General features: G+C 43.1%; 1 protein-coding gene across 2 annotated transcripts in view; it reads left to right on the plus strand.

Annotated features, from left to right (window-relative positions):
* TBX15 (T-box transcription factor 15) overlaps positions 1–12899 on the plus strand; it is a 110155-nt gene extending 97256 nt beyond the window's left edge. For both annotated transcript variants that reach the window (XM_041757449.1, XM_041757450.1), the window contains exon 8: positions 8903–12899. In XM_041757449.1, coding sequence (XP_041613383.1) covers positions 8903–9687 — 785 coding nt within the window. In that variant the 3' untranslated portion in view covers positions 9688–12899. The remainder of the gene's footprint in view (positions 1–8902) is intronic.
* The last annotated feature ends 972 nt before the right edge of the window (positions 12900–13871 follow it).

Below are 13871 nucleotides of genomic sequence, written 5' to 3' on the forward strand. Positions count from 1 at the left end.
CAATGTTTCACTGCATCTGTATCTTTGGGGTAAATCCCCAGCAGTGCAATTGCTGGGTCATAGAGTAATTTTATTTTTAACTTTTTGAAGAATGTTTATTTTTATTTTTAATTTTCTTAAAGATTTTGCTTATTTATTTGAGAAAGAAAGAACGCATGAGCAAGGGAGAGGCAGAGGAAGAGGGAGAAACAAACTCCCTGCTGAAAGGAGAGCTCAATGTGAGGCTGAATCCCAGGATCCTGGGATCATGACCTGAGCTGAAGGCAGATGCCTAACTGACTGAGCCACCCAGGCACCCCTATTTTTTAAAAAAATTTAATTTAAATTTTAGTGAACATACAGTACAATATTGATTTTTGGAGTAGAATTCAGTGATTCACCAATTACATAAACACCAGTGCTTATCACAAATGCCCTCCTGAATACCCATCACTCATCTAGCCCCTCCCTTTGCCCATCTCCCTTCATCAACCCTCAGTTTATTTTCTATTGTTAAGAGTCTCTTATGGTTTGTTTCCCTCTTTTTTTCTTTTCCTCCTTCCCATATGTCCATCTATTTTCTTTCTTAAGTTTCACATATGAGTGAGATCATATGGTATTTGTCTTTCTCTGACTTTTTTCACTTAGCATTATACTCTCTAGCTCTATCCATGTTGTTGCAAATGACAAGATTTCCTTCTTCTTGATGGCTGAATAATATTCCATTGTATTTATATCACATGTTCTTTATTCATTCATCAGTTGATGAAAATTTGGGCTCTTTCCACAGTTTGGCTCTTTTTGATAATGCTCATGTAAACATTGGGGTGCATGTACTCCTTCAAATTTGTATTTTTGTATCCTTCGGGTAAATACCTAGTGGTACAATTACTGGATCACAGGGTAGTTCTATTTTTAACTTTTTGAGAAACCTCCAAACTGTTCTTCAGAGTGGCTGCACCAGTTTGCATTCCCACCAACAGTGTAAGAGGGTTCCCCTTTCTCTGCATCCTCGCCAACACTTGTTTCTTGTGTTGTTGATTTCAGCCATTCTGACAAGTGTGAGAAGATAGGTCATTGTGGTTTTGATTTGTATTTCCCTGGTGATGAGTGATGATGAGCATCTTGCCATGTGTCTGTTAGTCATCTGAATGTCTTCTTTGGAAAAAGCGTCTATTCGTGTCTTCTACCCTTTTCTTAATTGGATTATTTATTTTTTGGGTGTTGAGTTTGATACGTTCTTTATAGATTTTGGTTACTAACCCTTTATCAGATATGTCACTTGCAAACATCTACCATTCCATTGGCTGCCTTTTAGTTTTGCTGGTTGGAGAAACTGAATTTTTGAAGCAAAATGTCACACTTATTTAGTGACTCCATTTTTTATTAGTGGGGCAGAGGATGAACTTGGAATTATTGGATACATATGGTAGTGGGATGGGGCTAGAGGAAAAGCCAAAATTCTATTAAACTGTTTAATTGGAATACATTTTTGAACTATACACTGAAATTGATCCAGATTCTCATTATTAAAAAATATGTGGCTTGGTTTCTTGACGTAAAAGAAACAACATCCACTCCCTCTTCCCTTAAGAACTAAAAGTTCCAGTAGCTCTGGACAGTATCACCCATAAAATAAAGAAAAGAGACAGAGCCATCTGTGTTGAACTGTTTTGTGTCTTAGAAGAAGTAGAGAGTGTTGAACTTCTAGTGGAAACTTCTAGTGGTAGACTGATTTTGGAGTAACTCCCTCTTGGTGAAGACAGTATTGGCAGCATTGGCAGCATTGGCACCAAACCTAAGCTCCATATAACGATTGACTCACCCAGCATCCATATAGCCTCATTCCTTCAAACACATGAATATCTGACACATCACATCCATGGCCTTTGGCCAGTTTTGGGCTCCTGCTGCCACTGCTGCTGCTGGAGGCTGAACCCACTCTTCTGAGTGAGATTAAGGAGGCTTTCTTCATCCCACTCTTGCTGTCATTTTTGTTCCTCCTGCATTAAGACCCATTTGTTGATAAAATTTCAAGGAAAGCACCTTAGTTGAATTGGCCACCATTTTGTAAAAACTCAAATCTTTCTATTTTGAAAGATATATTGAGTGGGTTAGTCAGTATAGTGGTTTTCTCCCATGGAGAAGAGTGCATAGGATTCATCATTGTCTGCCCTTTACACAAAAAGAAACCAAGGCACAGAGCAGGCTACTCACATAGCTGAGGAACTGAGTTGAGGATTCCCAAGTGGTTCTCCATCTTGACAGGGCACTCTCCTTTCCACCAGACACATTTGCTTTCTTCATTCCTACTTACTAGAGCTTTAATTTGCCACAACAAATTAAATTAGTTTACTCTTCCACTTGATGTTTTCTTGTCAACAGCTTGAGCATTAACTCTAGGTCAATATTTTATTTTATTTTGTATCAAGTCAAATAGATGGTTTTAACCTTCAGATATCTTTATTTAGAATCAGCAAGGGAGTTTATGTGGTTGGAGAGTCTGGAGATAGGGATTATATTTCAGGAGTGGCTTCTGCCTGAATACTGCTGGTGGCAGGGACAAAAAGAACTCACCAAGTAAGTGGTGCTTGGGAACACTGACCAAGGCAACACAGAGAAGAAAGAGAGAAATAAGAGCTTGGGTCTATTGTGGCCAAGTGCAGTCCTATTGTTCTGATGATACATACAGCAGAGCTATTTGTATGGCCCAAGCTGAGGGAGCTGCTGTGAGCACCATCCATCTCCAAGGGGTCTGACAGCTGCTGTACTATAAAGGATAATCCTGGATCAGGGACACCAGAGGTGGCAGTACATCTCCATCTGCTGAAATAAGGAGACCTGTCATTTACAGAAGCCCTCCCTTATCCTCAGCTGAGAGCAGACGTCACTAGAGAGATTTCAACACCACTGGGTCTTTTAATGTTTGTCAGGCAGTTAATGGGATTGTGAGCATTTCTCTCAGTGTTGGGATTTTCATCAGTTTGATTTGTAATAATTAGAGGTTGATCCTTGAAGAGGATCAGATACTGAGAAATTCATACCAGTAAAAGATCAGGAATGGAAGACAGTTCAATGAACAGCTTGTCTTTGAACTATTGTGGATCACTCTAACAATTCAGATAGCCACTTACACATATCTCATTTATCACTGAGATCAGGAATGATGCCCATGAGGCGCTTATAACAGGGATTGGAGAGCATCTCAATTCAGTCCGCTAAAACAAGCCGTTATTGGTGACATATTCTATTTCGTCCCAAAGTCCTTTATGCTCAACATGTCCAAAATTGAGTCCATGATTTACCTCGCAGACTTGGCGCCCTCTCCTGGGGGAAGGACTCTGCTATCCACTCACCATCCTGGGTGTTTCCCTCCATCCCTATCCAGCATAGCTAAACGTCATCAAGTTCTGGAATCCATCCATACCTCTAATTTCCCTTCCCACCATCCTGCTCCAGGCTCCCACCTGACTTCATTCTCAGGTACCCCCTCTCCCCCATGGTGGTAACACAGCTGCCAGTAGCCCTAGACCTATATCTTCTTAAATTTAAATCTGATGGGAAAGGTCATGTGTCCTTCTTAAGGTTCCTAGCAAAATCTCATGGAGTCTCATTAACTCTAACTCTCATCACCTCTGAACCAATTACTGTGGTGGGGACTGGGGAATAAGGTGCTTGCACCATCCTGCCCTTAGTCACATGCCTTCCTAGAGGTAAGAGTGAAGGGTTGAGATGGGGGGGAGGATACTCAGTGGGAAGCTGGGTACTGTGACTAGGAGAGAGGGGGATCAGCTCTAAATGGCAATCACAACTGAAGTGTATGTGGTAGCAAGGAAGGCAGTAAAAGAAGTAGCAGAGAAAACAAACCAGTTAATGGACGGGGAAACACCAGGAACAGCCCACCTGGGCAGTGTGACAGGTGTGAAACAGGACCATCCAGGAAGCACAGAGACTCAGAACCCTGAGGACCAATGTGAAAAATGGGTACGGGGTGAATATATTAAAAGCTATTTTAAAAGGAAGAGGTTCAGATCAATGTATATCTTTAAACTTTATGGAGAATGTTGCATTAGGAGTCTTCTAAGTTTGAAACTACACAATTGTCATTAATGTTACACATTTGCATTTTAAAAAGGGTACTCATTTCAACCAAGGGTGATTCCTTAATAGGGATGGGCAGGCTGTGATCATGATCATTAACTTTATGGCCTCTAGGTTTATTCCTGGGTTAAGTCCATAGGGTACTGACATTTTATCTTTTATCTGAACGCCTCAAAGAAGGCCACTCAGGGACACAGTGATTCCACATTCTTCAGAGACACAGGCCACCAAGTTATATGAGAGAAGAGTCTGGCTTGTAGAACCAAGTAATTACATGGAAATTCATTCTTTACTAGCTCAGATGGGATTTTTTTTTTTTTTTTTTTTTTTACTGTTTTTCAATTTTTGTGTGTGTAGGGAGAGGGCAGGGGGAATAAAACACAACAAAATAAACCCAAAAGGAAACTGTATGTGAAAGCCTCCATATTACAGTCTGGAAGTGATCAATTTAAAGATGCAAAAGTCAGCAGGTTTGGTATCCAGGATTTTCATGGTCACATTTAACTTGTCTTCATGGTATACAAGTATATTCTAGGTTGTTGTCCTCATATGGAATCACTGCTAAACACAGTCTTTTTGGTTAGGTTGGCTGTGAGCCTTGAATATTAGAGCAAGTTAATGTTGAATATGAATTTCAAGGAGTACCTCCTCACTTAAGTCAATGGGTGAGACAGGATGCAGGGAGGTGTGGCGGGTAGGGGATTGGTCCTGGAATACCAGGGAGTTTTCAGCTACTTAGGGCATTACATTTTAATTACCTCTCAGAAGTGGATTAGGGCCTCTGAGGACAGTGGGAAAGATACCAACCTACCTACTTGTTTTCAATTCCACTTGCTTGGTCTGAGAAGAGATAAGAGACATGGGGCATCAAATTTCCATTCTGGGCCAGGGGGAGGGAGGGTGAGGGGAGAGGAAAAGAGAGGTCAGAAGGGTTACAGAGTTGGTTTATCTTTTGGGAATACGGGCTTAATGGGCCTGTAGGGGTCAAGGGCCCAGTGCTTTATCATTGGCAGCCATGGAGGCTCCTCCAGCCTGTTACATCCAGGCATCTAGCTATGACATGTGCTCACCAGTGTGTGGGGAGGCCAAGATGCTCAGCTGCATGGACAGAAGCCAACACCTGAGAGTCTTTCCATCAGAACTCAAATGCACTAGGATTCCTTACTCCTTCTTTCACTCCTCCTTCACTTACAGAAGGGAAGAAAAAAGGAAACAATATTTACAATGTATTTAATTTTGACAAATATTAAAAAAAAATATCCAGATCCATCCAGTCCATTCTCATCTATTAAAGCAGGTTTAAATCAAGACCCTTAGAGCATTCAGGACCTGGCTGAACCAGAGGGGGTGAGATGAGAATGTTACGCAGGAAAGGGAGGTATGCTTTTCTTTGAGAGGCAGCTCTGACCCTTCTGTATGAGTGTGGCCTGGCCTCCTACTCTGCCCTAGCTCTTCGGTGATGTGAGGCCTCAAGGCAGCCAAGTGTTGAAATGCACAGGGAGGGCAGCCTGCCTCCTTGTGCTTACTTAGCACTTGGCTGGCACTCCTGATCTTGTTTAACAGCCGACAAGCTATGAGATCATAAGAGAGTAAAGACTTCTCAGTATCTCGATTTGCTTCTCTACAAAATGAGTACCATAGTCTTCTCTTTCTCCGTGGACCTTGAAAAATAGCTGTTATTTATATTGAGTCTTTTTAATGCAGAAGAGCATTTCTTCAAACGCTAGTTCATGTGGGGGTTCCTACCCCCTGAAACTCAGCAGGCCACCAAGTCTCATTTCCAGTGAGTGTAATTTAAAAGCCAAAGCAAGCTGACTACAAACTTTTTAACATGTACCTCTCATCTGCTTAGCAGAAATCTCTGTAACTTGTTAATAGTTCCCTTCTTATTTTTTTGTAGTGAAACCAATTGAGGCCTTAAATCAGTACCATTCGTTCTATCTTGGGCCATCTGAGAAAACCATTTAGAGTTGTAAAAAGTCATCTGCTCCATCTTGCACTTCCTGCTGCAGGGCTAGGGCTGGTGCCTGATGGAGTGTACCTATAACAGGACAGTGCGGGGTGCTGAACAGGGGGTCTCTTCAGGGATCACATAAACACCAGATCTGGGAAAGCAAGGACGGACTTTCAAAGAGAGGAGACCAGATACATATCCCATAAAACACAAATCTCTTTACAGCTGGAGTCAAGTTTCTCCATGTGTGCCATAGCACTTATTTCACTGAAGCTCATAGTGGTTAGGGTGGAAGAGGAGGAAAATGTGTAGAATGCTTCCTGCAGGAAATGAATCTCTGAACTTCCTATAAGGCCCGGTAGGCTAGGCCACTCAGTGGTCCATAGACAAGAAGTGGGAAATGTTCTTCCTTTTTCTGCTCAGCTCTCCCCTTCCAAAACTCCTTCTTTGTATTAAAATGGTTCCTTCAAAAGTACTTGTTATTGCCCATGTACACTCTACCACAAATTTAATCCTTAGACACAGATGTAATTCTGAGAAGGACTGAAGCCTATCAGTTTGAGACTCTCTTTAAGGATGGGGAGAATGAAGAGGTAGCCCATGTTGCCTGTGGTCATGAGATGGACAGAGGCCAACGGACCTAGAATTAGACTGGGTGCTCTTCCTACCAATGGTCAGCTGTTGACTTACCTCACACAGTGATATATATGATATTGGCCTTATCTCAATTTGTGGAATAAAACTCTTTTTACCTCTCTTAAAGGAATTTAAGGCATAAAGAAGAAACAGGAAGGTGAATTTCCTGAAATGACTTTAAAATCAGCAACTGTTTACTGTTCTACTTTGGAAGTTCATTGGGAAATTTTTTTGACCAAGGAAGAGATGATACTAGTTGGGTTTTGTGAAAATTGAAAAAACTATTAACAGGATATAAATTTGTACTTCCACAGTCAATACTACTACCATATCTGTGTATGTAGGCTGAGGCTAAAAATTAACTTTGGGTTTCTCTTTGAGGTATCTGCCTCCCAATTTGCACATCTGGACCCACCTCCCTGGCACACTGTTGATGGTTTCTCTCTATCCCAATATCTCTGGAATCCTGCCAGTTTTCTTCACATTTTTCTCACTAATAAAAACTTTATTACTACTCCTTCCCACTTAAAATGTCCTTTACCCTTTTATAGAATCTTAGGTTCTAAAAATCCTCACATGAGTTGTGGATGACCTAAGGGTACCATGCTCCTTGGGGGAACTGGGGCTCTCAACAACTCTGGGAAGCTCCCAACCTTGTCCTGAAGGAGGAATTCCATCATGGGAGCGTGCCTATGGAAGACAGAGCAGCCTCCCATTCTGGAATTCAATTGGAAGGTCCAGCAGCCCCAGCACGTGAGGCAAGAAGTGGCTGCTGCCCAGCTGCTTTGTAGCCCCTGAAAGGAGAGGCTTGGAAAGGTCATTTCTGCCTTCGTAGACTATGTGAGAACACACATGAAGTAGGTTGGGTTGAACCTGCCCTTTATCTGTTGGTGCATCAGGCACCAATCCATTTCTAATATCCACACGTCAGAGGAGCAACTCTGTCAAATGCAGTTTCAGGAACTTGAGATGAAAGGGATGTGGAGATCTCCTAACCCAAAGTGTGGTCTCTAGGCTAGCAAGCAGCATGAGTCTCAGAAATGCAAATTCTCGGGCCCTGCCCTGGACCTGTAGAATTAGAAACTCTGGGGACAGAGTCAGCAATTTGTTTTAATAAGCTCTCCAGGTGATTCTCTTGCACCCTAAAGTTTAAGAATCACTCTGCCAGGTATTCTGATATAAGGGATTTGGGTGGTATCACTGGTTTTCAACCCTGGCTGCACATTAGAATCCTTTGCTTCTCATTTAGTTGGTCTGAGGTAGGTGGGATCCTGGAACTTGAAGCTTGCAGCTTCTTCTAGCTTAAGAACTACTGATCTAATTCAATTTTTCATCTTCTGGATAAAGAAACAAACCCAGAGAAGATAAGTGACATGCCCAGGGTCAGATGGGGGGTTTGTGTGGCAGAGCTGTGAGAACCCAGATCTCTTGACTTTGTGACCTGTCTGGACTCTTGCCCTCAGAATTACCCCAAATCCACAGACTACGTTTGCAGTCTTTGTTCCAGTCTCTGAGACAGAGGGCAGGCTCTTCTAGAGAGACATTAGCAGAGCCTCTGGATTATAATGATTTTGTTACAGGTTAGCTTAGCTTTTCTGGTTGTGCTTGTAATATCATATGACAGAACTTCGATCCCATACCTCACTTCCTACTGCCTGGTCCTCCCTGCTCAGCCTTTCCAGGCCTCAACCTTGACTTGACACCTTACCCCAGTACCCCATTTCCTCTGAGGGTCAGGGCCTGAGATTTGTTTTTAGCTGGAGGACTAACTATGGCAAGGTCAGCAATAGTCTCAGGTGACAACACGTATTTAACATATTTCCGTGGACAAGGGGGGAAGTTGAGCTGGTGGATTTTAATGCTGATCACCAGAGGTCTTACTGGAAAGTGGATTTGACGGTGAGAGATGGCAAAGTGGATACTGGAATGCTTATTGCTTTCTTAAACAAGACTTTGAAGGCACTTACACACAGGGACACAAGAGTTTAGTGTTCTTGTGTGTCACCTCTTTGTCCTCTTCTCTTTTGGGGTGTGTGTGTGTGTGTGTGTGTGCCTGTTTTTGTGTGCACAGTGGGAATCACTTAGCATACGTCGGTTAAGGGAAAGCAATGGTTCTGTAAAAATCAGCCCACCTTGGACATCTGAGGCTTCCTCCTGCGTGGCTTGCATCTGGCCAGACAGACTCATCTTGAAAGGCCTCTGGCTCAATGGTGTTCACCTTTTATTTTTCAGGGGGCAGCACAGGCACTTCCCCGACCACCTCCAGCACCGGGACACCATCCCCTTCAGCTTCCTCTCACCTTCTGTCTCCATCCTGTTCTCCTCCAACATTTCATCTGGCCCCCAACACTTTCAACGTGGGCTGTCGAGAGAGCCAGCTGTGCAATCTCAACCTCTCTGATTATCCGCCCTGTGCCCGAAGCAACATGGCTGCCTTGCAGAGCTACCCAGGGCTGAGTGACAGTGGCTACAACAGGCTTCAGAGTGGCACTGCTTCAGCCACTCAGCCCTCCGAAACCTTCATGCCTCAGAGGACTCCATCCCTGATCTCAGGAATACCGACTCCTCCCTCGTTGCCTAGCAACAGCAAGATGGAAGCCTACGGTGGCCAGCTGGGGTCCTTCCCCACCTCCCAGTTCCAGTACGTCATGCAGGCGGGCAACGCAGCCTCCAGCTCCTCATCCCCACACATGTTCGGGGGCAGCCACATGCAGCAGAGCTCCTACAACGCCTTCTCTCTCCACAACCCTTACAATCTCTACGGATACAATTTCCCCACTTCTCCCAGGCTAGCTGCAAGCCCAGAAAAACTGAGCGCCTCTCAAAGCACTTTACTCTGTTCTTCTCCTTCCAATGGGGCCTTTGGAGAGAGGCAGTACCTACCCACGGGGATGGAGCACAGCATGCACATGATTAGCCCTTCGCCCAATAACCAGCAGGCGACTAACACCTGTGATGGCCGGCAGTATGGGGCGGTCCCGGGCTCCTCCTCCCAGATGTCCGTGCACATGGTTTAAGGGCCAGCCCAGAGTCTCCGTGGGCAGGTCCTCCTCTTCGGGAGCCCAAGCCTTTGAAGAACGGGAACTGTGTTTTGTTTCGTTTTCTGGAGGAGGAAAGCACATACCCAAGAACAGCAAACGACGTTTAAGCCACTGAAGGATACTTGCAGTGGTATCATCTCTGACTCAGTGGCCATTCCCCTGCCTTCCCAAACCTTAGTTTTATAAAGCATTGTCTACTCCAGAGTGGCCTTTGAAGAAACTGAATAATCATTTTATAATAATGTTAAGGGAGATGCTAGCATGTAGCAGCCATGAAAATTTACCCCCACACAAATACAGACCTACCTATACATGATACATACATACATACTTGCATGCATGCATACACACACATATATATCCACACGTAGACTCTTACACACACCAACATACACGCACACTGACTCGGAAGTGGGTGAACTCTGGGGGGGGGGGGCCCAGATGGGTGCTTTCACCAAGAATTGGTCTATGTACAACACTAGATGGACTGGGCCAGCAGTAGCTGTCAACCTTTCTCCCCCACAGCCTACCCTGTTTCTGGAATGAACCACACGTATCCTGGAGTCCCTTTCCATCCACGAGCGTAGACAGACGTCAGCACTACAATGGGACTGGGCTTCCTGAACAAGATTGCTTTTGAACTTTGGCTCCCGGGCTCGGTGTGCTGTCGCTGACGTTCCCAGCTGTGCCTGGGGAAAGAGTTAGAGCTTAGAGCAGCTGAAGGAGAAAGGAGGAGAAGGAGGAATGAGCAAGAGAGAGGCGGTGAGCAAGACTGAGAGAGAGGAAGTATGAGCAATGGTGGAAGTTTTAACGCACCAAGGAAATTGGTTTTGGTTTGTTTCCTGCCCTCCCCCTTACAGGTTATAGAAAGAATTGTGGCATTACTAAGGAGGAAGCCTTTCTGGGACACTGCAGAGTCAAGGTGCTGGTGACAGGGACCTGGGCAAGGAATGCACTTCGATCCCACAGCTCTGAGCACCGTGATCTAGAAGAGGGGTACCCTGCAAGAGGGAGGGCTGATTCCAGAGCACACAGCCTGGCAGGGAGGGGGAACAGAAGGAATGTGAAGAAGGAAGGGTGTTATAATCCCAACAGATGATACCAAGAGCAGAGGTGACAAATAGAGGCCTGACCTTTCTTATGCCAGATCCAGACACCTGACCTGGATTGGCTGCCCTGTAGCCCCTGTGGCAGGAGAAATCCAGGCATGTCCCAGGGAATAGCAGATGGGCCTTCTACATCCTTCCACCTGCCCTTAGATCTCCATTTTTATCAAATAGATTATTGCATTTTGAAGTTTGGGTTTTTTTTTTCCTTATCTTTCCCTTCCCCTTCAGATCCTTTAATGTTAAGAAAACAAGTGAAGTTTGGTGCAAGCTAAACTTTTTAAGTGGTGTGGAAATGCAAATAATACCAAGTAAAATAATACAGATATTATTAAGATTTTTTGGTTTTGAGGTGTTGTAGATAAATGTATTTATGTGCCTAGTGGGGAATCCAATATTATGAATATTAAAAAAGGGGGCAATAAAAAGGGTATGTAAAATATGTATGAAGTAAAGGTGTATAAAAAGTTTGCCCTTATGCACGGAACTCTGTTTCTAAGTGCCAAGCACAGAAAGCCGCTAAATAAAATCTTTGCAATTGTATTATTGCGTGTTTGTGCGGAAAAAGTAAAGAGCCGTGTATGCATTTGCATTATGCTTTACAGTGAGCCCAGTGCCCTCGTCTAGGCTACTTTACATGATCTTTATACATAAGGCTTCATGATGTAGGTTTTGCCATTCTTATTTTGAGTAGTAACTGAGCTCCAGCGAGATTGGGCGGGTTATCCGGGACCCTAGCGCCAGTTGGAGAGGGAAAGAGGACTTGAAACCAGGTCTGACTCCAGTGGGATGTTCGCTTTCATGCTGGCTGCAGAAACCAGGGAGTCCAGCAGTGATCCTCACCCCGGCTCTGTGCCCCGCGCATTATACCATTCTTAATGTGCTTATCTCACCTCATCCTCCCACAGTATTGTGAGATAGGTATTGTTTTTTGTCATCATTTCAGAGATCTGGAGACAAGCTTTTAAAATATTAAGTACTCGATTAAGTCCCTCAGGTAGCAGGTGATTAAGCTGGCAGTTTCACCTCCTGGTCCGTGCAGTTAGCATGAGTCTTGCTGCCGGAGCCCCAGCAGTCCCAAGAGGCACTTGAACAATCAGGAAAGAAGTTACAACCTAAGGGAGTGAGGTGAGTGCGCCTCTGAGGCCCTTTAGTCATACATTTATACCCTCCCCTTTAAATGGGTCACCACAGGGCTGGAGGAGTGATTTTGAATTGTCGTATACCAAATGACAACTTATAAGAGATCAATAAAGTGCCGCAGGCTGTTCCATCTTCTCTCTTTCTAGATTCTCTCATTTGTGTTTCACAGTAACCACAATGGATGGACAAGGTAGGAAGTATTGTTTTGCAAATGGGAGACAAGGATTCTAAAGGTTGTGACCTGCCTGTACTTCAAAGTGGCTGGGAAGCAGCAGAGCCAGAACTCTACACCTCCCACTTTACCTCTATCGGGACTGTTTCCCTGGTTGACAGTGACACTGGGAGCCCCATGACCCATTTCACCAGAGCTTGATTTGAGGGGTCAAGTTGTCCACTACCACACACTCATTTGCTGGAAACGGAGCTTGATTTGGGGAAGCAAAAATTTTAATCATTGCATTGATTTTATAAATAACTTCAAAGACTGAAATGAGGAGTAATTCCATTAGCTATCACATGGTTGCTGAAAGAGCTGGGATGATGGCTGATGAGAATCTCCATGGATTGTAGAATCCGATCTCCATTGAATTCTATTTATGTGGAAATCTTTGGTTTCATAATGGCAGACTGAAAGCAACCACATATAAAGCTTACAGTTATTTCTTTATGACTTAAAAGCATACCAAATATTATGCACTGGTCTAAGTGTGTTTGAGGTTTTTTAGGCAATAGATAATCATTATATGCCAAAGAGCAAGCTTTACATAGAAATTTCATTTAACAGAATAAGAATTTCAGTAATCATTTATGAGTGTTAAGTACAAAATTTCTGTTATTTGGATTAATTAGAGCAGTCCAAGTCAATTACATCTCAATTATGGCATGTGTTTCTATCTACAAATGGGGAAGTAATAAAAATATTTATTTTAACAAACTGGATAAAAAATTGTTGAGAATATGCTCTACCCAATTCTCTTTAATGTAATGGTGAAAATTCCTTATAATTGGCACACTGATTACATACAAAGAGCTATTAGAAATCTGTTCTGCCCTCACTCATGTTTCTGGAGGAAAGGCTGTCTTGTTCCTCTTTGCATCCTTGGAAAGTTTGTGGCCTGCAACAGAATCTCAATGCATAGTTATTCTTACTGCTGAATTTGTTGACCAAGCCCATTTTTCAAGAATAGTGCAAAATGGTTGCATGGCTGAATTATCATTCACTCCAAATTAATGGGCCCAAATGAACAAAGATTATTCTCCATATAGCATTCCATGGCAGATGAATGTAAATCTAATGTAGAAACTAGCTTGTCGGGATCCACTAATACATAATGGAGGGGTAAAAAAAAAATGCATGTCATGGTTTCTTTCTTGAAAGGGTTCGCTTTTCAGGCAGTCATGTGCCTGTGAGTCAAATGATATAAAAGACTAAAAATTCAGAGGAGATGCTCAGTGTAAGAAGGTAAGGTTGGAACTGTTTTCTCTGGGAGGTAGAACCTGATTGAACTTTGAATCATGCTCAGAATTTTTATAGCAGAAATGGTGGGTTAAGAATGAGATAACTTAAAAGTCAATAAATAAACAAGTTTTGGAGGAAAAATGATAGCATCTCAATTCAAGCCTAGTAATTTAATAAAATAAGAATTCATAATCTTCTTGTAGCCTATAAACTAATATTCTCTCCTGTGAAATATTTTATCATTAGTGAGCATATAGAGACTAGAGATGGAAGGACAGAGCAGTTTGGCTGATGCCAAATGTTTGATTCATTGCTTAGTACTTGGAGGATTTCAGAGAAGCTCTGCTGTACTAATTTGCATTCAATAAGCTAAAGGACAGTTATCCTCCTGAGGAAACCTAGACACAAAGATAAATTTTCTCTTTTGTGCTTACAGTTGTCAGTTGGAGATC

The sequence above is a fragment of the Vulpes lagopus genome, chromosome 5 (genome assembly GCF_018345385.1).
Source record: "Vulpes lagopus strain Blue_001 chromosome 5, ASM1834538v1, whole genome shotgun sequence".
Lineage (NCBI taxonomy): Eukaryota > Metazoa > Chordata > Mammalia > Carnivora > Canidae > Vulpes > Vulpes lagopus.